General features: G+C 36.8%; 2 protein-coding genes across 2 annotated transcripts; both read right to left on the bottom strand.

Annotated features, from left to right (window-relative positions):
• Positions 1 to 2,077: 2,077 nt before the first annotated feature.
• On the bottom strand, positions 2,078 to 3,238 carry LOC109191379 (uncharacterized mitochondrial protein AtMg00810-like). The gene has a single exon (XM_019342024.1). The coding sequence runs from the start codon at positions 3,236 to 3,238 to the stop codon at positions 2,078 to 2,080; it is 1,161 nt and encodes a 386-aa protein (XP_019197569.1).
• Positions 3,239 to 5,297: 2,059 nt separating this feature from the next.
• LOC109191425 (5'-3' exoribonuclease 4) lies at positions 5,298 to 26,471 on the bottom strand. Its single transcript, XM_019342080.1, has 22 exons — positions 25,938 to 26,471; positions 23,496 to 23,598; positions 23,290 to 23,366; positions 21,885 to 22,073; positions 21,584 to 21,703; positions 21,442 to 21,504; positions 21,198 to 21,350; positions 20,918 to 21,082; positions 20,575 to 20,652; positions 18,637 to 18,723; positions 17,468 to 17,548; positions 11,798 to 11,893; positions 10,308 to 10,378; positions 9,961 to 10,089; positions 9,687 to 9,763; positions 9,566 to 9,606; positions 9,348 to 9,422; positions 7,811 to 7,962; positions 7,591 to 7,695; positions 7,425 to 7,500; positions 6,696 to 6,778; positions 5,298 to 6,601 (listed from the first exon to the last, which is right to left on the bottom strand). The coding sequence occupies exons 1-22, from the start codon at positions 26,142 to 26,144 to the stop codon at positions 5,836 to 5,838; spliced, it is 2,994 nt and encodes a 997-aa protein (XP_019197625.1). The 5' UTR covers positions 26,145 to 26,471; the 3' UTR covers positions 5,298 to 5,835.
• Positions 26,472 to 27,823: the final 1,352 nt, after the last annotated feature.

Here is a 27,823-nt window from a genome sequence, read left to right as displayed (position 1 = left end):
ATGCTTAAATTAATTCCTGTGAAGGGTCATATAGTAAGTGAGTGGGAGTGGCTAATCCATTCTTAACCAAAGGTGAAGGATTTGATTATTGACTTCGGGTATGAAGTAACTTTAAATCTCCTGATCAACTGTCACATCCAAAAGAGGTATAAATCTTGAGTATACCCTATATATATATATATATATATATATATATATATATATATATATATATATATATATATATATATATATATATAGAGAGAGAGAGAGAGAGAGGGTAGTTCACGTGCGGCAGGGGCTTTAGGTGCGGCAGTGCGGTCAATTTCATGTCATTAGATTAGATAAATTCAATGAATCACATTCATCAAAGCTTCTCCGATATTTTCGCGCACGTTCTCACTCTACGCAAACTGCAAGGCTAAAGTCGTCATTGAGCACCAGAAGAGGGCAAATTATAGTGTTGTGTGTTTTATGTTCGTTATTGGTGCATTATTAACCTTACTCTGGTGTATTTGTGGATTCGTGTTGGTGTCTTCCCGTGCGGTCAATGCGGCCGCACTAATAGTTATACCAATAATACCATCCATGTTAGAAAAAGCACACCCAAAAAACATTCACAAATTAGATACGCATCACCAGGACGCATCATTAGGTATGAATAAAAACACCACAAAGTGTTCAGAAATACACCATTGGGGTGGTGAGTTATATGGTATATTTTTTGGGTGTGTTGTGTGTTTTTTTGGTGTATTTGTGCATTTCATTGTTGTGCTTTTCCTAACACTATTGGTGTCTTTTGTTAACACTGTTGGTCAATCAACTGATATAAATGACCACTATAATTACCATAAACTAACCGCTGCCGTTAAATTAAGCAGAATGGACGATGCTAATATGACCGCACCGTCGCACCTAAAGCCCCTGCCGCATTTGAACTTATATATATATATATATATATATATATATATATATATATATACACACACACACACACACTCATAGCCCCTTCCTTATACACACACAAGAAAGACCCTACCTCCACATTATCTCTAAGGTTATTTGATCAAATCAACTAAGCTAATTTGATTTTCAAGTAACATGTCCTTTTCACTACCGAAATACGCACATACATGCTTGAGTTTGGCTTAGCAATCCCCTTCAACTATTTAAACAAAATATAAACAAAACATTCTCTTTAAAATAAAAAATCAAATAATATTTACAAACTTTCAAAATATGAAAATTACAAACATTATTAATATATACTTTTTTTTTGCTAACTACCATGTAGTGTGATTGAATCCCAATTACCATCCTGAATGATAGTCATAGATTTGAAGCCATTACTACCTTATAAAGAATCATAAATATTTCAAATATATATATATATATATATATATATATATATATATATATATATATATATATATATATATATATATATATATATATATATATATATATAAAAGATCATATGAGAACACCTGTTTAGGTGAGAACAAATCATGTGCATCCATCTAATATTTTTTAATGTTGTAGATTAAATTAAGTGTGTGCGAACGCGCATTAAATGTGTGCAAACGCGATTAAGTGTGTTTGCACACATTTAATGCGCGTTCGCATACACTTAATCTAATCTATACCATTAAAAAATATTAGATTGATGGACATGATGTGTTCTCATGTTCTCACCTAAGCACATGTTCTCACTGAAACCCTGCCATGTATATATATATATATATATATATATATATATATATATATATATATATATATATATATATATATACACACACACACACATTACAAAAAAAAATAAATAAAAACATTTGCAAAAATTGTATACTTTTTACATTTTAATAATAAATTTAAATAATAATAATAATAATAAAATTATTATTATTATTATTATGATGAGTGAATTGATTCACATTAACTCAGTACTGATCGTTACAGGAGATAGATAAGAGATAGAAAACTAATCTAACTAACCCTGTACAATAGCTAATAGTTACAAGACTAAATCAAATACAATAAGACTAAGTCTAGTGTAACATAAATTGTACTAACAACATAATATGACTAACACACCCCCTCAAGCTGAAGGTGGTGAAGCAACAACATTCAGCTTGTCCCTCAAAGCAGTAAAGCGTGTAGTAGCCAGAGGTTTGGTGAAGACGTCGGCCAGCTGATCCCTCGTAGATACAAAACTGACTATAAACTCTATAGTCGACACCTTATCCCGTACAAAGTGATAATCAATCTCCACGTGTTTAGTCCGAGCATGAAACACTGGGTTCGCGCACATGTAAGTAGCACCTAAATTGTCGCACCACAGAGTTGCGGGTGTACTGGATTGTAGACCCAGTTCCCGAAGAAGCGACATGACCCATGTTACCTCGGCTGCGACATCGGCCAGCCCCTTATACTCGGCTTCAGTAGATGACCTAGCGACCGTACGTTGTTTGCGTGACACCCATGAAACAAGATTCGTGCCAAGGAAAACAGCATATCCACTAGTAGACTTCCTGTCTATAGGACACCCGGCCCAGTCAGAGTCCGAATAAGCGTGAACATCCGCTGACGGAGAAGCTGTTAAACGTAACCCATAGGTGAGAGTACCCTTCACATATCGTAGAACCCGCTTGAGCATGGCCCAGTGCTCGTCAGTAGGAGCATGCATAAACTGACATAACCTGTTGACAGCATAAGATAGGTCCGGCCGAGTGATGGTAAGATACTGCAGGGCCCCGGCCAGCCTTCGATACTGTGTTGGGTTTTCATACGGATCTGTAGACGGAGAAACGGCTTTAGTAATTGCCGCTGGAGTGGAAAGAGGCTTACAGTTAACCATGCCGGCACGGGTAAGAATGTCATCCATGTACCGGCGCTGTGACAACAACAAGCCACCGTCTACTGATACTGTCTCAATGCCAAGGAAAAAGGTCGGAGTCCCCAAGTCCCGAATCTTAAAAGCCACTGATAACCGCTCAAGCACAGTAGTCAACAAAGCGGTGTCGTTGCCCATCATTATGATACCATCTACGTATACCAGTAGATAGATGCGTGAGTCCCCTGACCTGTAGTAGAACAAAGACACATCAGTCTTAGACGCCACAAAGCCTGTAGATAGAAGAAACTCATGTAAACGATGGAACCAAGCCCTCGGGGCTTGCTTGAGGCCGTATAGTGACCGCTGTAGGTGACAAACATAGTCTGGGTGCACCGGATCTTCATAACCAGGAGGTTGACGCATGTAGACAGTCTCGGTTAGACGCCCGTTTAGAAAGGCGTTGTGGACATCTAGCTGCCGTAGAGTCCACCCACGTGAGACAGCAAGAGAAAGCAAGATACGCACCGTAGTCGGCTTGACTACGGGACTGAAAGTCTAAAAAAAGTCCTCACCGGCTATCTGATTGAACCCCTTGGCAACCAAGCGGGCCTTGTACCGGTCTATCGTCCCGTCAGCCTTACGTTTGGTGCGATAGACCCATTTACACCCAACTATATTCATGCCAGGTTTGGCCGGGTGAGACTCCAGGTGCTGTTGTGTAGAAGAGCATTGAACTCTGCATCCATGGCATCCCGCCAGTGTGGATGTCCAACTGCTTGACTGTAACACGTCGGGTCTACGGTGGCCGTGAGGGCCTGAAAAGTCTCATCCGTGCCCCGCGTCTGATGACGAAGACGCATGACGTGTCCCCTTTCTTGGGGTTGCGCCCGAACACGTGCCCGAGCCCGGGGCGCACGAACCGGAACTGTGGCAGCCCCTTGGTGATCCTGGATAGCCATTGGTGGCACATGCACCGCTATGGGCGGTTCATCTAGCGGGACCGGTGGTGATATATGAGGTACCAGGGGCCCCGAGCCCCAAGGCGTGGTCCCATGCAAGTCAGCCGACCCCACCTCGCTTTGTGCACCTGTTGCATAGGGAAAAACACTTTCATCAAACCGAACATGGCGACAGATGAAGGTCTTTCCAGATATTTGGTCCATGCATCGATAACCCCTATAGGACGTTGGGTAACCTAGGAAGACACAGGGTGCAGAGCGATACTCTATCTTGTGGCGATTATATGGCCGTAGATAGGGATAACACTTGCACCCGAAGACCCGTAGGAAAGTGTATGGTGGTGTTTTGTTATAGACAGACTCGTAGGGACTGACATTTTTAAGTGCAGAAGATGGGAGACAATTAATCAGAAAAGAAGCAGTTTCAAAAGCAGAAGCCCAGTGTTGTAAAGGTACCGAGCTTTCTGCGAGTAGAGCCAGCCCGGTCTCGACAACATGTCTGTTCCGGCGCTCTACACGACCGTTCTGCTCATGCGTATAGGCACAAGATTGCCTATGCACAATTCCCAGTGTTTGGAACGTTGTATGCAGACGGCGATATTCGCCACCTAAATCTAACTGAATAGACTTGATAGAACGCGTGAATTGGCGTTCTACCATGACTCTAAACGACTCGAATATTTTATAAATATCTGATTTTAACCGCATAGGGTAAAACCAGCAAAAACGCGTACAGTCATCAACAAATAAAACGAAATAACGAAATCCCTCGGCTGAAACAACGGGCGCCGGTCCCCAAATGTCAGTATACAGAAGATCAAGTATATTATTACTACGAGAATAAACTCTATCTAACGGGAATCGAGAGGATTTCCCGAATTGACACGATGAACACAATTTTGCACTACTTGATCTTGACGGAGTGACCGGACACGAGAAGAACATGATGTTGAGCACGCTCATGCGGATGACCAAGCCTACGATGCCATATATCCGGCGTGGCACGGGCAATTATTAACGCAACTGGTGACCGAGACTGAGACAGACGATAGAGACCACTCGTGGTAGGACCCCTAAGGAGCACCGCCCTGGTTCGGCAATCCTTCACAACAAAGTGATCATAGTGAAATTCAAAATATACGTTATTGTCAATGGTAAACCGATTAACTGACAATAAAGGTAATGACAGATTAGGCACATGTAAAACATTATTTAATTTTAATGGCCTAGACACAGATTTTAACGATGCACAGCCAATATCAGAAATACCCAAATCTGAACCGTTTCCAACCCGGAGCACGTCATTGCCATTGTACGGCTCGGAGTGGGTATTCATGAAATATTCTAATCAAGCAAAGAAACATAGGATTTCTTCAAAGATTTTTTTTTTTATCACCAAAACACATTTACTCTTGATTAGTATTACATTTTTCAGTATAAATATTACATTTTCAATTTTTCATATTGACCCGACCCGTCTCACGGATAAGAATCCGTAAGACAGTCTTACACAAGTGTGACCCAAGACTACAAGACTTTTAAACATTTTACCAACTCTCAACAGACATCTGATCATCTTTTTAATACAGCTCAAAGAGTCCATTTTCATTTGTAGGTTTTGCTCAATGCGTAAGGCATAAATTGATAATCACTGTTAAAACTTAAAACATACCAAAAAGAATGTATACTTGTTTTTTTTTTTTTTTTTTCCCTACACAGTACACCTAACCAACTTTACAAGGATGAATGTGTGTTCCAACCTTTTATCATCCTTTCTCTTTTGTTCGTTAATGTACTGGAAAGTTGTACAAGGGTTGTTGTAATGGATTTTCTCCCTCCGGGATCTTGATCTACAATTGGCTGGCTGGCTCCAATCAGGTAAAATGCTGCTGGAGCTCCTCCCTCCCTCCCTCCCTCCATCTTCAAATCTGAACATACATTCTTTACTAGATAGATACTCTTCTACATACTGTTACAGGGACACATATTCTGATCCCGCATAAGGAAAAACTGTAATATAAACTGTAAATAAGGAAAAACAATGAAGCAAGCAAGCAAACATCACTGTCCTGATCCCGCATCAGGCAGAGTCTGGGCTGGGCGGTTTTTGACCTGATAAACCATCTTAACTTGCTTCTCATGCCCTGCTGCTGCTTTTGAGTTCTCTTGCTGCTTTGAGGAGTACATCCCTCCGCTTGATACTGATACAGGTTTAGTGATCCACCTAGGAGGCGGTGATGGAAGTGGACCAACATTAACATTGTTCACAAATGGAGGGGCCGGGGGCTGAATGTTAGACAATTGTACTGAATTTGGTACTCTGGGAGAGGGAGAAATTGCTGTATTTTGCTGCCTTGTTCTACCACCACCTTCAATTGTCAAGGCAGACATTCCACCCCTGATGGTGTGGGACTGATCTTGATGTACAAATCTATCTTGCCCCTTGAAATTTTGCCGATTACCCTGAAACTCATAGGGGGAGGAGGGTGCATATCTTGGAATGCCCATTGCAGTGCGAGGTGTATAATTATTATTGCCATATGAGTAAGAAGGATCATCATGAAAACGCCCAGATTGTACTGCTGGTCGTGGCCTGTAACCAACATGATTAGCTGCTGAGTTTCGATAACTAGTTTGATCATAAAACCCCCCTTCTCGCCCAAATGCTCCACAAGCTCTTGGCTTAATTAGCACATTGCTGCCGGTGAAATTTCTGGAGTCCGATGCTCCGGAATTTCCTCCATGCCCAATATTCAACGTGTTCTTGAGCAAGCGATGTGCAGCTTCTCCCAACGAAGGGCCAGCTATTGCCCCAGCTACAGGGGGCCTGCAGAGCCAAACATATCAAAATGAACTGCAGATCCTAGCACTGTAGAAATACACATGAAAAGGCCATAGCACGGAAAGGAACCAAAGTTTACCTATCTTTGCCAAGCTGGCGCCTGTAGCCGTGATCTTCATGCCATAGTGCAGGGAAGGGTTTTACATCAATATGTCTCAAAATCTGTAGCAGAAAAGTAAGGCTGTTTTCAAGTTCATACACTAAGCAAACAATTTACGCACAAGTGAAAAATACACTTTTTGTGCCTCATCTCATTTTCAATGTCCACTATATTTGGGGATGCCCCAAAATAAGACACTCCTCTCCCCCAACCCCACTTGCTCCCTCTCTTTGACAAAAACAATAAACATTTCAATCAGCAACCACTCAAATCAACTGGAGAACATTGGAATTTAACCTCGATCCAATTTTTCTTTCATACAGTCGGTACAAATCAATCCTGCCTTAATAATTTAATAAATACAGTATCTTACAAAATCAGAAGGGTTAATCAAAATGCAAGCAAAAGCAAGTCAACCATAAATTTGTCTCAAAATACAAACAGCTTCATAAACAGAATCTTAAGTAATTGAAGAGTAATACACTAAGATGTAACTTTCCTACATACATAGATACACAGACAAATACATCCAATCAAAAACATATTCATTTAACACCCCCTTGGACTGCCTAAGCAGTATAAAAGAGATTCATATCAGCAATGATAACAAACAATCAAACTCCCATGTTAAAATTATGTCACTTGATCTATTGTACTCAATCTTGACCTTTGAAAGGAAAAAGTAGCAAAGCGGATCCTGTCACATACCTTCTTAGGCATAATCACTCCATAAGGAGGCTTTGGAATATGCTTATGAGGAGGAGGATTCAGGAAGGTAATATTCCTAGGAAACAGATATTACATCCTATAAGTTAAGGGGATAAAACTAAAATTATTATATGGGAGGATTTAGAATGTGATATTAGGAACTTACAGAATTTTATTGTTAACAATGTCATCCAATCCATGGATTGGGGAAGGAACCACATTTCTCAGTCCATTTCTTTCAGATAACCAAAGGAATCCATTCATTCCACCGCTGCACACAACACCACCACCAAAAAGAGAGAGAGAAGGTGAACATAGAACCAGCAAATACATTAAATGACATAAATCAGATCTTTAAATTGTTAGCAACATTCAAGATGTCAAACCTTGTACTTGCATCAATTAGCCATGGCACTTGCTCCTTTGGAGGCGTGGAACCATTGTGCCGAAAGTAAGCCAGGATATATGGTGCCAAAGCATGTATAGGGTGGACATATAGCAAATCAAACATCATACTGTTCCTTAGTTGCTCTTCTTGCTGAAAATGATCAAATGAGGGATGAATAAAAAGCATAAAAGTATGTGATATTAATTGTATTCTCTTGCAGGCAACTATTCATACCTACCTAACTGCTTCAAACAGTTTAGAAAGGTTTCAATTCTCCATGCTCAATTTCAACATAAATGAGAATCAGAAGTGTATAATATTAAAACTAGTTACTTCATAATATCACAGATTCACAGGTTAAACAACAGAAACAAGGTTGGGACTGGATATTATTTATTGGAAAATGTATATCTAAAAAATACATGACCTGACGAGATAAACAAAATACCTACAATTTAGCTCTAAAAGATTACAATAACACAATATCTAGGCTGTTTTGCACTAGATATTTAAAGATGTTAACGAAAACAATGCTTAAAATGTAGAAAAAGCATCATTAACTGCACCCACTTTGCTGCCTCAACCACCAATGGAACACTCAATGGTCAAATCTTACAATTGATGCTATACAAAACCACCACGATAATACAAGGCTAATAAGAGAAAAGGATACATACTCAACTTAACCAAGCATTGATACAAAATCTAGTTGCCAGGGATTCTAGTTCTCCATTTAATGCCAAATTCATCTTAATCCATTGGACTAACATACCGTTTTAGTAACACTACTAAAACAAGTTCTGACTTAACTCTGCCTCTCCTTTCTCCTATATCTACCACATTACCACTCTTTTTAAACAAGGCATAAACAGGCCTCCATTTATGGCCGAACCACCTGAATCTATCTCTCTTTCAATTGTATTCTATTGGAGACACATATGCTTCACTTCAATAAGTAATTTCTAGTGGCTCCATGTATTTCATACATCCTTATTTACAAGTATCCTAATTTTAGTTACAACCTACTGATAATAAATTTGAAGAATGTATATACAATTATCTAACCATAACGTAGAATCCCAAATGCATTTGTTCCCTTCATCTAGATAGATAGACTACCTTAGTTCTAATCACATCATCATCTTCTCCATTAAATTTAATTACACAAATCCGGTTTTAGTATAGGTCTAATGTAAAAGGTTCAGGACTCGTGATGTATATTGCCCAGGAAGTTGATTCTGATATATCAATCAATCTTTAGAACCAAAAAATGTCCGGTGCCTATTTGTATAACTGTCACATTGAGTACATCCTCCAATAGTTGTCCACTTGTGGGTCTGGACACACTTACAAGAGCAACACAAATCAAAACCACATGACCAGAGAGAATTGTAATGTTCAATATGAAAGTATAGTAGGAGGAAATGCCATGAATTGGCTAGAAGTGTCTAGTTCAGAAAGCTTTAAGTCTAAAATCAATTAGACAATGTAGCAATAGAAAAGAGGAGCTTATGGAATAGATCAAACTTTCATACCGTCAAAGTATCCTCAAGCTTTTTTGTTTCAGCAAGCAACTTCTTCTCATCAATGAATGGCAACTTCACAACAGCCTAATTTTAAAGAACCTCATAGTGAATAACTGCTATAAAAAAGTGACTTGGGGAGAGAATGAAAAATCAATGAGAATTTAGGGACCAAATATGGTATTAAGTTCAGCAAAAACTACAAGGAGTATCTTAGTATAGTGAAATACCTGCCATGCGAAGCGCTTCCCATTCATATCTAATTCAAAGTCTATCAACATAAAAAACCAAAAGGGAAACGTTACTTCTGAATCAAGAGGTAGGGGGAAAAGTTCAGTCAAATGACAGTACCAGTTGGATAAAAGTCAATTATTGGGGATGATGGATCAGTCATTAATCTCCTGTATTTTTCAGGAAGAGCACTTGAACTGCAGGCACAGGAAAAACAAAATAACTAATAATGACTTGAACAAAAAAAAAAAAAACAAAAAAAAACAAAACAAAACAAAACAAAACCAAAACCAAAAAAAAAAACAAAAGAGAGATAAAAAAGACTGCAAATAACAAAGTTTGCTAGTGTATATATTCAAGAACTGAAATGTATAAAGGGAAAAAAGTACCAAACCTCGCAGCAGGCAAGACACCCATCAGCTGATCAAAAGGTTTAAATGGTTCACCACGGAAGAATGTAATTTCCAAGTCTGCTAGCCCTTTAAGATCGGAAGCAAATGGAGCGTAATGATATGGGTAAAACCTGAAAAGAGAGTCAGATATTGTAAGTTCTCAATTCCACTTACAACTGAGTGACAGTGACTGACAAAAAGAAAATGAAGGAAAAAGAAAATAATGTGTCGTAAAATAACACATTAAAGCACCTAAAAAGAAAAGAATGGTTACATAACCTAGAACAAATGTTAGATGTTGGTAGAAAGATGTACATAGGGGAATAAAAATAACTGGGATAAGACTAACCATTGCCAAGAGCATACACCTTGGTAATAATACCGGCAAACCCAGCATAGTCCTTCAACAAACTTCTGAACCTGCAAAACACACTCTCATCATTAACACCAGTAAATGTATAAACTGGATGGTTCAACATAATGTGAATGTTTGGTCTAGACTCCTACCTAAGATATGTCAAAAGTCACACCTTAAAGATAATGCTCTAAGAAATCAAAAAGGCATTTTCCACAGAATAGACTTGTAGGGAAAGTGGGGAAAAAAAGAGTGTTGATTGTTTAATCGAAAGGAATTGATGTATAGTCTATGTTGGCTCCCATGCAGAAGTTCTCACACTACCAACTAGCTCTCACATTCTGCAATCAAAATGTGCTCACATCATAGATTTTGATCACTTCAAGATTTTAGATTTCATTATTGATCCTTCTAAAATTGATGCATAATGATTTCATCACATGCCAATATGGAGTATAAGAAGTAGCACTGCGGCAAGGAAAGGGAGTAGCAAAGTACACAGATTGCACTTTTGGTAAGTACAATTCCCCTGAGAAAACAACCCATAATCCATATTTCTAATTACACGAGTTTCCTTAGAGTATCAAGCATTACAATGTCCAATTTAAGATTTACAGCAGCCACCAGAAATTGAATTCAATTATGTGTTACAAAAGAAGTTTGATAACCAAATATTTCAAAATAATCCATACATTAGTTCGGAGAGCAACCAATCATCAGTGAGATATTGGTCTTTTAATCAAACAGAGAATTTCAGCATAAAAGTATTACAGGTTGTTGGAAGTTGGAAGTTGGAAGTTGTGCATATAATATCGTGCATCAGTAGTAGTATAGACCAAAGGAATGATTAGGAATCTTTGTATGGCAGTAGGAGAGGAGCAATATATTATGAATGTTGAAAACCAAAAGGGTTATGTCTGTCTACAGGTTGTGTCTGTTTATAAGTAGGTGTCTGGTTATGAATAGGTGTTTAAATTTTAAATTAACAGTTATATATATATATATATATATATATATATATATATATATATATATATATATATATATATATATATATATATATATATATATATATATATATGTACCATGTTTCTTCATTAGAAACATAGAATCATACTAATATATTGTAACCTTTCAATCTTATATACATTTTCCCATTCCTTGATTTTTCATCTCTGCTTCCGCCTAACTGGCGGGTGGTTGTTATTCTCCACCCGCCAGGCCTTATTCTTTCAAATTCAACAATGAATATTACAAATACAGACAGACAAGTCCTGAAAGCCACAGCCTAGTGTCAAACTGTCAATTGCAGCTAGGACAGGCATGTAATCAACCATATACTAATAGCCTTATATGAATACTCAGCCTAGAAAGCAATAGTGTTCCTCCTAAATGTTTAAGGAGCATATCTATTGAAGTCTGATAATGATAATAAAATATTACCAAAAAAAAGATACAAAACTGTATACAAGTAGTGCACTTACAACATCTTGTCTAACTTCATTAATTTCCACTGGACTTGACAAACCAAATTTCTCAGAATAATAACGTTCCTTGTATCCAGGTTCCCCAAGCCTCACCTGGAAACAGAAAACACACATAATTATTGTACATGTATATATATTTTATGAAGTTACAGAATGAAACAGATAGAAAAATAGTCAGAGAAGTATATTTCACCTGCAAGAATTAGATGAATGAGTATTAAACACACAAGCCACAGTAGATATGTTTATGTGTGTACATGTTTATTTCTCAAAGCTGGGAACAAACTTGCTAGAGTTAGAATTTGACTCTATTATTGCTTAGAGATTAACAGATGTGGAGATTCCATTCTTATTAGATTTATAATCTCTATTCGTGTTTCTGATATTCAACATACTACTAGAAATCACACTACTAAAGTCCTAGTCTCTGTCCAGAAAAGAGTTCAGAAATAGTTCTTTATATCTAATTTGTTTAATGCTGAAACATACTTCTTTATGGGATTTAAGACGCCCGTGCTGAGATTACATGTCATGAATTCTGGTAATTCAGAGGGTATGATTTAGATTATTATTCTGGATATGTTGAAATTGAGGGATTGCATGCTTGGATTTTGGAAGATGGTAAATAGCCACCAGTTGCAAGTTAGGCAAAAACTAATATATATGAAAACCCAAGAAAAAGGATGTATATTAATTATACTAATAATATTATAAATTTACTAACACTCATTTTTTCAAATTTACTTTTTTATACTAACGTTATAAAATTAACACAAGTTTAATTTTGAGTTATTTTAAAACCTTGTATCTAAAATATTTTTGGATATGTTTGGTTTAAATTGAATAAATATAATTTTTTCTTTTAAGTCTAATATATGTAAGATTTTTACATTAGATATCCGAACCAAATTCATATCTGTATATAACATAACTAAAAACATATATGAACCAATAACCTATTAAGTTCACCTAAAATTAGTTTAGATAATATTAATATTTTTTGAACTAATATTTAAAATATTTTTAGATATATTCATTTGAATGATTTGTATACATATAATTTTTACTTTGATGTCTAATATATGTGAAATTTCAATATCCAACATAGTTATCACGGCGTCGCCTAGGCGACGCCTTGGCGTCCTGTCGGTGGAGACAGGACGCCTGGGGGGCTCAACTCGCCTGAAAGGGGCGAGTCGAGATATGGCGTCGCCATGGCGTCCCATGCGACGCCATGGACGCAAATCCGACGCCGAACCCGGAAACCCGGCCCATTTTTGGTTTTTTTTTTTTAATTTTTTTTTAAAGTTAAGTAACAAAAGGAAAAAACCCTAAGATAAGAAATAGAAAGTGCGAGACTTTCAGACTTAGTCAAAAACGAAGAAACTGCTGCGACTCTGCGACCTTCAGTGCGACTCCGACGCCGGCCCTCCCTCCCTCCACTGTCGTCGCTCACGGACCACCGCCGTCGCCGGACCACCGTTTCCCTATGAGTTGCTTCCTGATTTCTTCTTTCTTCTTCGCTGTTCACTGACTCACTTCGTCGATTTTTTTTCGTCTTTTTTTGTTTGTTTTCTCTTTGTTTTGCATTTGTAGTGGCTTTATATACCAAAGAAATGAGTCAAATGACTTTGTTTGGTATTTAAGCCATTAATGGCCTTATGGCCACGTGGGGGCAGTGAGCAGAGGCAGTGCTCACTGCCTGCCACTTGGTCATTACTTTATTTTTTTTTTTAATTTTTTTTTTAAATTGTACATTGTTTCATGGTTGGACAGTAGGAGTGCACTCAATTATGGCTGCAAATTCGGAAAATGAAAGCTATGATCCATCTACCGACCCTGAGAGGAAAGCTAAATCAAATGATCCGGGATGGAAGTATGGTTTTTGGCCGGACTTGGCAAACAAAGATTTAGTCGAATGTTCACTTTGCCACAAACAAATGCATTCGGGAATCAAAAGACTAAAACAACACTTGGCGGCGGGTTACGGAGATGTTGCTAAATGCCCCAAAACAACTACGGAGATTATGAGGGAAATGCAACAATATATGCAAGGCACATCAAGAATGAAGAGATCAAGGGTGGTCTTGGATGATAATGTGGATGATGATGTGCAAGAATCGGCAAGGGAAGAAACACAACCATCATCTAACGATTCCGTTACTTATCCAAGTTCCGGGACGGCTAGTAAGAGAAAACAAACCATGTTGAGATTTGCCGAACCGCAACCGAGAGTAGGAAAACAAACTCAATCCGTTGCATCACTACTTAGAAAGACCCCTGAAGAAGTAGTTGATGAGAGGCATTCCAAGGGTCCTACTCAAAGAACAATTGAGGCTTGTACGAAGAGTAAGGAAGAAACAAAGAGGACAATGCTACATATAGCAGATTTTTTTTATGAGAATGGCATACCATTTAATGCAGCTAATTCAAGAAGCTTTGAAGTAATGGTTGAATCAATTGGACAATGGGGGCCGGGATTGAAGCCTCCTAGCTTTCATGAGTTACGAGTACCCCTCCTTTTGGACTCAAAGCAAGCGATTGATAAGTTGAAAGAAAGACATAGACTTGCTTGGAAGCAATACGGGTGCACACTCATGTCTGATGGGTGGACCGATAGGAGAGGTAGACATTTGATTAATTTTCTTGTGAATAGTCCTGAGGGGACTTTTTTCTTGGAGTCGGTTGATGCATCAAGTGAGTCACACGATGCAAGAATGTTAGCTGGATTGTTGGAGCAAAAAGTTGTAGAAGTTGGGAAAGAAAATGTCGTTCAAATAGTGACCGACAATGGAGCAAACTATAAAGCCGCGGGCAAACTTTTGGAGGAGAGGATTCGGACATTATTTTGGACTCCTTGTGCAGCACACTGTCTTGACCTCATGCTAGAAGACATTGGGAAGATGACGGAGTTCAAGTCCAAGATTGCAAGTGGTAGAAATACGGGTGCCATGAGAGAGCATACGGGTGGGCAAGATCTTGTAAGAGCTGGAGCTACTCGATTCACCACAGCATTCCTCACTTTACAGAGTTTGTATAAGCACAAAAATGCTTTGAGAGCTCTATTTGTTAGTGAGGATTGGGTTCGCTCAAAATTATCCAACACCAAAGCGGGTAAAAAGGTGTGTGAGACCGTGTTGTCGTATAGATTTTGGACTGCGGTTGAGGATTGCTTGAGGGCATCACATCCCATTCTGATTGTGTTGAGGATCGTTGATGCTGATAGTACTCCAGCTATGCCCGAGCTTACGATGGCTATGTTGGCTTCTAAGAAAAAGCTCAATGAATCATTTGCAAGCAAGCCAAGGCTATTGGGAAATTTGATGGCTATTGTAGAACGAAGATGGGATGATCAGATGGGAGTGGATTTATATGGAGCCGCCTTATTTTTAAATCCTTCTAAATACTTTGACCTTAAGGCGACGGATAGTACATGTGCTCGTAAGCAACGAGCCATGTTCAATACAATACTCCATAAGATGATTGACGATGATGACTTGCAAGTGAAGATCAGCAATCAAGCAGATAACTACGATAATATGAGGAATGACTTTGGAATGCCACTAGCAGTCAAGCAACAAAAAGCAAAGACTCCTCGTAAGTAATACTATCATACTAAGTAAATAACTACTAAGACACTAAGTACAAAGTATATTAAATCTTAAACTTATTTTGTAGTTGATTGGTGGAATGCTTTTGGTGGACTTAGCATTGAGCTTCAAACACTAGCAATGCGCATCACAAGCCTTTGTTGTTCATCTTCCGGTTGTGAGCGCAATTGGAGCACATTTGAATTTGTAAGTATAGTTTTCCTAATTAGTAAATAGTATTATAGAAATTATAATTTATCTCAAATTTTAATACAAGAATTTTAAACTTGTTTATGTTTCTACTTTGACTTTTTTAGATCCATACAAAGAAAAGAAACCGCTTAGAGCATAAAAGATTGAACGACTTGGTCTATGTTCAATACAATCGCAAAATTGCAAGTAGGTTTCAAAAGATGCGTGAACAAGGCTCCAACTTTAATCCATTGGTCTTAGAAGAGTTCCAATGGGACAATGAATGGATTAATGGTGGTGAATCTAGTGATGATGTTCATCCCGGGGGTGATCTTTCATGGAGGCATGTTGATGAAGCAATTGGTGCATCATACAACCTTGAGGGCTCTCATCTTTCTACAAGAGCTCACGCGGGGGAAGGTTCACGTGCACAAATGTTGAGCTATTCACGACGCCGCAATGTTTCTACTAGTACTCCTTCTAGTTCTAGGATAGATGAGGAAGAACAAAATGAAGAACAATCGCAAAATTGCAAGTAGGTTTCAAAAGATGCGTGAACAAGGCTCCAACTTTAATCCATTGGTCTTAGAAGAGTTCCAATGGGACAATGAATGGATTAATGGTGGTGAATCTAGTGATGATGTTCATCCCGGGGGTGATCTTTCATGGAGGCATGTTGATGAAGCAATTGGTGCATCATACAACCTTGAGGGCTCTCATCTTTCTACAAGAGCTCACGCGGGGGAAGGTTCACGTGCACAAATGTTGAGCTATTCACGACGCCGCAATGTTTCTACTAGTACTCCTTCTAGTTCTAGGATAGATGAGGAAGAACAAAATGAAGAAGAGCATTTTCCTAATGATGATGAAGACATTGAAGATGAGGATGATGTTCAAGATGATGATGAAGTGGGAAATGAAGATAGTAATGATGGCAATGAGAGAGAAACAAATATTGATGACTTCTTGATGGACCTTTGAGACTTTGAACTTGGATATTGTTGTCTTGTTGATTATTCTAGTATTCTACTTGTGTAGTTGTGTTACTTGTGTGTTATGTAGTTGGTAACTTGGTACCTTAATATGTTGAATGCTTGAATACTTGAATATGTTTAATTGTTTAGATTTTAGACTTTAGCATGTTTAAACTTTAGAATTTTAGATATATATTAATATATATATATATATATATATATATATATATATATATATAATTATATATAATATATATAATTATATATATATTGTTCTTCCTAACTTGTCGCCTAGGCGACAAGTCGGTCGGGGGGCGCCGCGACTTAACAGGGCGCCGTGATAACTATGATATCCAATATCCGAACCAAACTTGTATTACGATATAACATAACTAAAAATACCCAAACCAATAATCTATTGAGTTCAATCAACGCTATTAACGTGAAAGCCGACAACCCTCGCTTCCTCATTCTAGTCGGCTAGTCGGCAGCGCCTGCAAATGCGACCACACATTCTGGAGAAATTTTGACTTCGTGATACTCTCCGGCACACCGGCCAACTTTTTCTTTTTTATTTTAAATTATAGAAATGCAAGTACGACTTGCGTCTCTTATGAACGCGTGAATTACGAGAAACGCAAGTCGTGTCCAGAGCTTTCATTTCAGGGGAGGTCCAATCCAATTTCAAGTGGTCAACCGGTTAGATTCAACCCGATTGTCTACTTGAGGTCATGGGTTAGACTAACTAAATGATTGAATGCAGTCTTTTAGTGTGGTTTGGCTCATATGCATTATAACCCAATTTAGTGACCTTAACCCAATCTTACATTATTATGTGCAATATACAAAATCAGTGTACAGTGCTCCATCAAGAAAATGTGAATAGTAAAAGCATCAGATGAGGTAAAAACCTTGTCCACCTCAGGAGGCTGTGGCTCATCATTACTGTCATTTCTTGCTCTTAGCCTTGCCCCTTCACTATTTTCTATTGCCTGAGTGAATTTCCAAAACATTAAAATAAAAAATTTAATCGAAATAATGAATGACAAAAAGGTTCATATTATTAAATGCTATGGATGGTTAAAAGTTAAAACCATACTACATGTTGAAAACATGTAAGATAACATGACTGAACATCACAAAAATGAAATTTAAAACTAAGTGATTGGAACTTCAAAATTTAACTCATTAATATAAGAAATCAATTATTTAATTGAATGAAAATTACCATTAGTTGCAAAGTGGATGACGACTGGATATATCTTTAGTATATCAATTTTATTATTTTAGCATCTATGGTGAATAGATATATCTATTGATTGTTGTGTCCAGCTCTATTGGTTTCCTACGTTTTCTTAAATTCACATGTCGTTGCATCCACATAAATTAATTTGCAACTATGCTCTTCTGAAGATGAACTTGTAAGAAAGAATGTAAGAAAAAGTAAGAAACTAAGAAATACAGCAAAACCAACTTAAATGATAGCAATTACGAATACTATGCCAACTTAGAGATTAATATTAACAAAATGGAGAATAGCAATATAAGCGGCCAACCCAAACTAGATTAGGACTAGGGTTTAGTTGACTAGACTTGTGTGGTTCAATGTTTTCAAAATAATCTTTTTACTAGAGGTAAATAATTGAATTGTAAAATAGCAAATTCATATAAATACAATCTCCATTATTTATGTATATAACTATTAAATCATATGTTAGTGCCAAGCACCTTGTGCTTAGATGGCATCTTTGTGGCTCTCCTTGAGGGAAGGTCACAGGATCGAACTCCGGTGGTGGGGTATTGACTCTTTGAGCTATAACAGATAGAGAAAGTATAGAACAGATACTACCTTGTAATAGAGTCAATAGTACTAAAAAAAATCATATGTTAGTGAAGGAATTGGAAAGTAGACTGCTTGTAGAGACTGCAGTCTACACTCCACATAAATATTGGATGAGATAGTTTCATGCCACCAACAGATAAATCCAGAACAACAAAACTTTGATATATAGTTTCCAATTTCATATCAAATCCTAGATTTAATTTCTTTCAATCCTTCATAGTGAACAGGAGAGATCACCTGATGTATACGAGCTCGTTTCCGAAAAATTTGGTCTTCATGAACTGCAACGGCCTGAATAAAATGTTCCACTCTATCCAGAAAAACCTGCAATTATCAACAATTCAACTGAATTTGGGGATAGGAGGTTAAGAAAAGCAAATAACTCTGAGAATTCTGGTAAATTAAATACAACAATGGGTTACAACTTCCTAGATAGCAGGTTGGAAAAGACAGGCGCGTTTTGACTTTTGAGTGGAAAATTTCCACTTTTTCCAGAAAATGGGAAAAATGAAAATTGTGTTAAAGGCAAAGTCTGCCATGCCTTCGGCTAAAGCACAGGTCCAATGAACTCTCAATATGACGCCCTATTAGTGCATAAGTAGTACCACACTACTACTGCTCCTAATAAAAGCTCATACCAGTATTTCATCCAGGGCCCTAGATGATTTGGACCAAAAGTCAGCTAAAAATCCTAACAAGGGGGTGTTTAGTTCGTAGAACGTGAGATTACTTTAGGTAATAGGATTATCTTCAGAAATGTAATGTAAGATTATGGGGAATGTAAGATTGGCTTGTGTGTTTAGTTGGGATTGTAGGAATGTAAATTAACATGTTTAGTTGAGAGTGTTGTATAATACTATAATTTACTTAAATGCCCTTAATACAAATAAGTAAATAAATAAAAAAGTTTATGAGGGTGTTTGGCAAATAGTTGTTAGCTGATAACGAATTAACTTAGCTGATAGCTGTTAGGGATTGGGTTAGCGGGTTTGACTAGCTGATAGCATTAGCTGGTTGTAGAAAGATGTTTGGTAAATTAGCTGTTAGCTGATTATATGCAAAATGACCTGTAAGGGGCATAATTTATTTTCTCAAAAAGCTAAACGAAAAAGTTGCTTTGAGCAGCTTTTTGAATTTTAGCGTTTTGGAGCAATAAGTTGTATGGTTTTCTTGCTCCATCGAAAAATATGATATCCCAACAGACAAGCAACATTTACTGGATTTGGTAGTAGTGACCACATCAACAAAAGGGTTTCTGCAAGACTGCTCTTATAGATGGTTTTGGCACTTCAATAACATTTGAAGGTCAGAGTAGTAAAGGAGCATTTAGGTAGTAAACTAGGGCTTCAGGGGTTTGGACCACTATGAAGTATGAATCATAGTTTTAATATATTTCCCTTTTGACTTCAATTTGTAAATCTCTTAAACCATCATTCAGAATTCTAATGTTGAGGGGGAAAAAACCCCACCTAGACTAATAAAGATTTAATCCTTTTTATATACAAGTAATAAAGATTTAATATTTATCTTTTCTATTGCATTTTGGTTGTTGCACAATTGCTATTTTGTGTGTTCTATCACATAGGATTAAAAAGTCTCATCCTGGAATACCACCTTGGTTTAAAATCCCACTTTTCGTAATTTCTTTTTGTGTGGCAATAAAAATTTATCTATCACCCTTGATTAGAGTGGTGAGTTTCAATTTAAAACAAGAATAATAATTTTTTAAAAATGAAACAATTTAATTTATTTATTAAAAAAAAGGTCATTGGACAGATAAGTTTACTTAAAACATAAATCTATATTTTATTCACCATTTACATGCATCCGAGCAAAAATTTTGGACACCTTAGTATCCTAAATCTGCAAATTTCACTAGTCTCACACATGGATGGTCAAATATATGCTCATAACAGACACTCGACCACCGTGTAAGATAGGAATAAAATAATTAACCCACAATATAGTACACAATATGTAGATGATAACAAATTCATCCAGATTATCCTAATAAGTAAAAAGATAGTGTAGCATTGCCAACATAGACAAACTGCCAGTTCTGATGAACAGTGTTAACAGAAGATAAAGTATGTGTTATATAGGATCTATACCGTGTCAATTTGGCTTCAATAAATGTTGCAAATACACAATGAAACTGCAAGAAGTGTAGATTACCTCACCCGCATCTGTGAGATAACCACCCATTGCTGTAAACTCACTTCTATAAATGGACATCAGCAAATTGATTGCACCCTAGAGTTGTAAAAATTCATCAACAATATATATTAAAAATGGTAGGAGAAATCGATGTAAAAACATGATAAATTGATAATGTGTGGAGAATGCTAGTTGAACAATTGGGCAATGAAAGAAATATTACCCACTAGATAGTTTCAGTAACTCAGAGAATAGTAATAAAATTTCTTAGCAAATCAATAACCAAAAAAGGAGCAAATAGAATCAGCAAATAACAATCTACAAAAATAGAGTCCCTGCATTTCCATTACAGATAAGATACCTCTCGAATCTCCAGTGTGGGCATATGGGGCAGAAAGTCATTGCCAACAAAGAAACATAAGAACACAAAGTCATCCACCAGCCTCTCAAAGTCTATTTGAAATGGGGGGTTTGAAATTCCCAAATCATGTTGCAAATATTCTCGCAACACCCAGATATTGAGGAACTGCCAATGAGACAAATAACAAAAGCAACAATGAGAACCATACATGACCAATAAATGAAAGAACAGACTTGAATTAAGATTGTAGAGAGTAGAGAGCATTCAACATTTCTATGACCTGATACTTTTTCTTGTAAATAGGAATGTCATTTAAAGCTTTCCCATTTGCATCTACAGATTGATTTCCATCTACGCCACGACAGTCAGCTGCAAAATGACCAGGTTGTCCACAAGCAAAACACTTATCCTGCTGTCCAGGTGGAGTAATCACCTAAAAGGAAAGATCTTAAATTTATAAAATTAAAAAAAAAAAAAAAAAAAAAAATTGAATGTGCACAATTCAAGAATTAGCAAGTACTAACCTCCCTCAATATAGAAAAATGCACCTCATGAGTAGCTAGAGACAACATTATTAGATCTGCATCCTAATTAGGAAAAAAAATTAAATAACACATTGCATTTGTAAATAAGACATCAAATAAAGAGTTAAAGGTTGTAACTCACCAGACCATATAGACAATGCTGAGTGTTTGGATCAAACCCTGGAAGGTTACGCTGCAAGCGAATGTAGGACATGATTTTGTGCTCCCCTTCACCAGGAACATTTGCATCAGAGAGAATTACCTTCAAATAATCACCAATGCAGCCCCATAAATAAATTAAGAGACAAAAGCATCCTGAAAACCAGAAATATAATGAAAATTGCCATAAAGGATTACTCCACAGATGGGAATCATCCACTCCTAAAACAATCCTTTTAAGTAAAGGGAGAGGGAAAACATTCTTTAGCTAACGTGAGACACACCTTGGTAAACCGCCAGCCAGCATTACTATTCAACCTTGACTGTATGTAATATTGAAGCGCCACTGAGAGCACTGCCATAAATGGAGTCCCAGGGGTAATAACATTGGAATCAGATGTCTCTGGCTTTTCTAGGGACAATAAGTTGGCCTCCATCTCAAATTCTTTCCTCAATCTTTCTTCTTCAGCTTCCTATGTAGACATCAAAATCCAATAGATTTTACATTTTATTACTTTCTAGAAAAATTTGCACTCTTGGCCCTCAATTATTACCCGTTCTGTCCTAAACGTGAACCTTCAATTTCAAGTTGAACAAATGTGACCCCTCAACCTTCTTGCAAGTTGTCAATGTGGTCCCTCCTGTCGCAAAGTTGACTATCGGGCTATTGGCATTAACACCTAGCCACCTAGGGTTTCCAATGGGCTTTTTTTGTAGTTCTGCATATTCCCCTTCACTACTCAGGCTCTGCATACTTCCTTTAACCAAACTATTGAACGTGTTTGAGTTCTATGCAAAAGTAGCTTAAGTACAACTTCAGGATATACAAGCCCACCTTTGGAAAACCGAGAAGCTGATCCACTGATAATGAAGCCCACCGCTTTGCAGACTTCAACATATTTTCTTTCTTACTTGTGCTGTTGTAGCCCATCACAGGGTTGGAAGTCAATTTTTTCAAGCAATAAACTCCTGCAAGAAATTTCTCAGTAGCAAAGGCACAACACCTGACAATTTTTCGACAAGTTATCGGTGAACTTTTCTATCAAAAAATTGGGGCACCCACCACTAGCATCGATGCAAATTCAGGCTCCAAGGGTGTCCTTCTTCAAAGCTTGCCATCCTGATACCACTGCTCTAGTTCCTTCATTTCCTATCTTGCCATTGCCATTGCTATTGCTTTTGAGTTTCACCCAAAGATTCGTCTTTTGCCATTAGAGTTGTCACTGCTGCAATTTCAGCCACTGCTCCCAATCTGTAGACATCACTGTCATAGATTGCTGCTTCTTCAACTTCCATCCATTGTTAATGGCAATTTCAAACTTCAACCAACATCCTCATTTTCCTCTTCCCATCAACTAGACAACCTCTCCCCGTCCTTCTCACTGGCAGCTAGGTTTCTAGCGTGAGGAACAATTGCAGCAAAAAGGAAGAAAGCAACCTAGAACCAGGTCAGGACTGATCAAGTAGGGAGAGGGGGATATATGAAGAAAAAAAAAAAAAACCTAGGTTGCAACACCTTTAGTCAGCTCCATGATCAGCGGGGCCAAATTGACAACTCATGAAAAATTTGAGGGACCATATTTGTTCAACTTGGAATTGAGGATTCACATTTCAGAATGGGTAATAATTGTGGGGTCAAGAGTGCAATTTTCCATACTTTCTATAAACCATGTAACACATTGTCCTTACAGCCTCAGTAGCATCTTTAGCAGCTCTGAAACGCCTAGTACGTTGTTGATTCATTTTAGCTCTAGGAGCCACTCCATCTAAAAAGGTCTAGAGTTAGTGAAGATAAGCCTTGATGAAAAGTTTAGAGGAGATGACAAAGTGTAAATATAATAGCTATTTTTAGTTTTTAGTCAGAAGACAGGGTAAATTAAATGCTTGATGCTTACCGATTGCCATATAAAGTAGCTTTCTAGGACGAACTAATGAGAAAAGATGGTCAATGTACTCAAAAATTGATTTGAATACATCATCATAAGTGGCAGGTGCAGGCTGCAAATAGAAGAATAGTCATTTAAATTCACAAAAATACTACAAGCATAGAAGTTGATGCAGCAAAATTGTAAGCAAGCTATCCTACAAACAAACAAACAAACAAAAACCAACCAACAGAATATTAATTTTGGTTTTATTGGTCAAGAAGAAGAACCAAGAAAACACTAATGCATGTTGTTACATAACATTACTCACAGTAACACATCTACACATTTTGCCACTAAATATTAGTTTCACTTGCAGGGCATATCTTTGATAAATTTATTTCATTTATATGTAAAGTCTTAACATTTATTTCTTGCTTCAGTTGAAAGGGTTTTTATGCATCTTTCCTTAGGTGTGTAGTACACTTACCCCATAGTTTCATTTTCTCAAGATCCTTTTATTTTTCTTTTTGTTTGTGGCATTAGTATTGTTCTCGTTTTCATTCAGATGCCAAACCTCATAATATGACTTGTAAAAGAATATATGGAGAAAGACATTGGCCCTGTTTGGTAAAAAATTGGCTTATAGGCCAAAATTGGTTAAAAAAGCTAATTGAAAAAATTGTTTGATTTGGTAAAAATATCAATATAAATGTTTGGTTAATTAGCTTTTTGCAACTCCAAAAGGCTAAAATTCAAAAAGCTACTCCAAGCAACTTTTTCAATTAGCTTTTTGAGAAAAGAAATTACAACAGCTATCAGCTAACAGCTAATTTACCAAACACTTTTCTACAATCAGCTAATGTTATCAACTATTTATACCCTCTAATTAACACAATCAGCTAACAGCTAACAGCCATCAGACCAAACAGGGCCATTATTAGCTACCCAAGTCACTTTAAGATATAACTTCAACTCAAAATAGTGAGATGGGCTGAAAATAACCTGCTAACTTAATGGTTAAAATTTGTTATAATGTTACAGCAGGGCAATATGATGCCTTATCTACTTCAGTACTTAAATATCAAGTTATACATAGAATTACTATTATTCTCTAGACACTAGGTAATATATATATATATATATACACACACACACACACACACACACACACACACACACACACACTCACGCAGACGCGCACACACACACTAATACAATAATCTATAAAGTAGACTTCTGTGCCATTAGGATAGAATAGCAGCTTCTATCAAACGATGACCATTGCAAAGGAAATACAAGTAGGAAGAATAAAAAGGATTTAATTTGTTATTAATTGATTTCCCACTAAACAAGACCTTACATCTTTCATAATAGGTTTAACAAGATATCTGTAGAGAAAATTAGAAAATAGTATGCTAGTCAATTGATATCATTGGATAAGTTCATCTGTAGCTTTTGAACTAGGTTTGGAATAATCCAATATGAATTCATCAATTATGTTCATCTTAACCCTTGACAATCCAGAGTACCAACATGAATTTCACCAATTGAACTTAAAATGTTTTTGCAAACCACAAGGGCACCTCTTTTTCAACTGTCATGTAATAACAATGCAATGAACAGGACAAAATCTGGAATGTAAAATTAAACCCTCCCTAAAGAATGATTTAGTTCAAGTCATCCCTTAAACCAGCTCTTATCCCACAACACAGCTACATCCACTGACAATAAGTCTTTCTTGACAACCCATTACCATATAAGTTATTTTTTCCTAAATGGTTGCTGGTTACTTATATCAAACTGCTTATTTAGGCTATTAGTTGATTAGAAACATCAGGAGATTTAATTGCTTGAAAACCGCTTTTGGTGTTGTAAAGAGGAATTAGTTTTGCCAAGTTTAGGATAGATCGAACCATTACAGAGAGATGGTCCAGATATAGTTTTGGCATTTATGATTTATCCTATATTAATTAACATATCTATTTGCATCTGAAACCCAGATCTATGGAGCAAGAAATAGGTACTAATTCACAGTTTGACATGGATGAGCCTTCTGTAGGAACTTTGAGTTCAATTACATTTACAGTGCAACATTTCCCATCTAACAAATAGCAGAGTTCACTAGATTCCATCACATTTGCTCTATTTACAAAAAGTCAACTGAGCAAACTACATTTACAGCCTTTGTTCACTGCAATTGAAGTAAACAAAGATTTAGCCAAAACTATATCTCTGCAAGTACTGTAACAGATGTATCCAGCCATTTTTTACTCGTTTGCCTTAAAAATATCCAGTAGTATCAAAGCAATAAAATTGGGATAAACTGCAATTTCACAATTTCAAGCTAGGTTTATTTCTTTTTCTTGCCATAACTATAGGCTTCCGGGAAACAAAAAGATTTAAGTTATTAAAGCATTAGATGGTATGAAGTAAATTCTCAAGCTGAAATTCAAAGAAGCAGATCCATACCTTGCCTTCTGGGTGAAAACAAGGGTGAATAATCCCATTCATGTCCAGATACAAGTTATCAAACTCCATACCATTAGGGTTCGGCCTAGACACATCTATTGACGAAGGCACCCGGTTCTCACCCTCCCTTGGCTCTTCCTCCACCACGTCAGCAATCGACAGCGGGTACCGATCTGCCAGCCATCTATAAAATGCAGGCACTCCCATTTCTCCTCCTTAACCACCGATGGCTTTAGCAGAACCCCACCTCTCTCTGTATGAATACCCAGATCGAAAAGCAGAGTTTGATTCAAAAGTTGGCTTCAAGAAATCATAAATTATATTGCACCGTGTACTGTATGTTATATCTCTATGCGTTTGTATAGAAAGGTTTCAGAGACCGAAGAAAAAAGAGGGTTGAGGAGTAGTTGAAGAAGAGAGAGAATGGTCAATTCGGCGGAGTGTAAACAAGCAAAACACGACCCTGGAAATTCTGGAGTTGTACGGAGCACTGATGGGCTGCGATGTACAAGCGTACAGCTGCGAAGGGTGTGAAGAAATTGATTAAAATGGACAATTTTTCATAGCATTGGAAAAAATGGAAAACTTAAGGGTCCGTTTGGAAAGCAGGAAAATGACTTCTGAAAAATGATTTCTGGAAAATGAGTTATTTTTTGAAAAATATTTTCCTTTTCCAGTGTTTGGTTGCATTTGGAAAACTGTTTTGGTGTGTTTGGTTCATTTTCTGAAAAATGAGTAGAATAGTATAATTAAATATTTTAATTATTTTATTCTGAATTAAAAATTCATTTTAAATCTTTAAAACAAATATATATATATATATATATATATATATATATATATATATATATATATATATATATATTATGGCTTCCGGCGAAACTGGGTTCCGTCAGAAACCATAGGCATGGTTTCCGGCGGAACCCAGTTCCGTCAGAATTTTAAAAAAAAAAAATGAAAGAGAAGAGGCGGAAAATGACTTCCGTCCAAATTTGGCGGAAGTCATTTTTCGCCAAATTGGGCTCATTTTCCCCAGTCAACGGAAAATGTTTTCCGTTGACTGGATTTTTCAGGTGTAGTCAAACACCAAAAACCCAGAAAATGACTTCCAGAAGTCATTTTCCGGGTTTCCAAACACAGCCTAAGCTTATTTAAAACTACTAATAAGCTATAAACTCTGTTTGGTAATGTTTCTAAAATAAGCTTATAGTTTAAAATAAGAGTTTATTTTGGAATGCTACTTTAAGTAGCGTTTCAAAATAAACTATGAGGTTTCTAACTTTTTTTTCATCTTCATCCTTATTATTTTAACTAGTTTTTTTACGCACTTTGCGCGAATAGGATAATGCCCAATACTTATTTTTAAATAAGTATTTCAAAGTATATCAATGCAATATTATATAGAATATGTTCATGCATAGGTAAATAAATGTTGAATTTTTTTTATTTAAATCGATAATTTAAAGTATATAAATGCAAGATAATATATGAGAGATTGATTATATATAACTATCACAAAAATAAATGTTTGCAACTTTGTAATAACGCTAATCTAAGTACTAAGTCTAAAAGCGATAGTCTAAATAAATACCCCCTCCGTCACTAACTGATTGTCTTACTTGCATTTTGCACAGTTTTTAATACAACATAACAAATGTTACTAACTTTCCAATTTTGTCCCTCAAAAGTAGGTGTTGTTTGTACAAAGTACAATTGTACTTACCTCTAGAAATTTGAAAAGTCAAACGGTAAATTGGGAAATGTAGAGTGATAGTTATGTTCAATTTTAGAAATATGACACTATTTTGGGACAAACCAAAAATGAAAGTAAGACAGGTAAAATGTGACGGAGGGAGTACTGTTTTTTGTTTAAGTTTTTCTAATTC

The sequence above is a fragment of the Ipomoea nil genome, unplaced genomic scaffold (assembly GCF_001879475.1).
Source record: "Ipomoea nil cultivar Tokyo-kokei standard unplaced genomic scaffold, Asagao_1.1 scaffold1622, whole genome shotgun sequence".
NCBI lineage: Eukaryota > Viridiplantae > Streptophyta > Magnoliopsida > Solanales > Convolvulaceae > Ipomoea > Ipomoea nil.
The sequence above is the reverse complement of the archived record's forward strand: the minus strand, read 5'-3'. Positions and strand labels throughout refer to the sequence as shown.

Bases quoted from the DNA above. Each gene is read 5' to 3' on its own strand.
- LOC109191379 (XM_019342024.1), bottom strand. From the start codon at position 3,238: ATGCGTCAACCTCCTGGTTATGAAGATCCGGTGCACCCAGACTATGTT.
- LOC109191425 (XM_019342080.1), bottom strand. From the start codon at position 26,144: ATGGGAGTGCCTGCATTTTATAGATGGCTGGCAGATCGGTACCCGCTG. The intron at 21,505-21,583 runs GTGAGTTACAAC...TTTCCTAATTAG, and splicing joins AGCATTGTCTATATGGTCTG to GATGCAGATCTAATAATGTT. The intron at 7,696-7,810 runs GTTTGACATCTT...TGTTGTGTGCAG, and splicing joins CTAATTGATGCAAGTACAAG to CGGTGGAATGAATGGATTCC.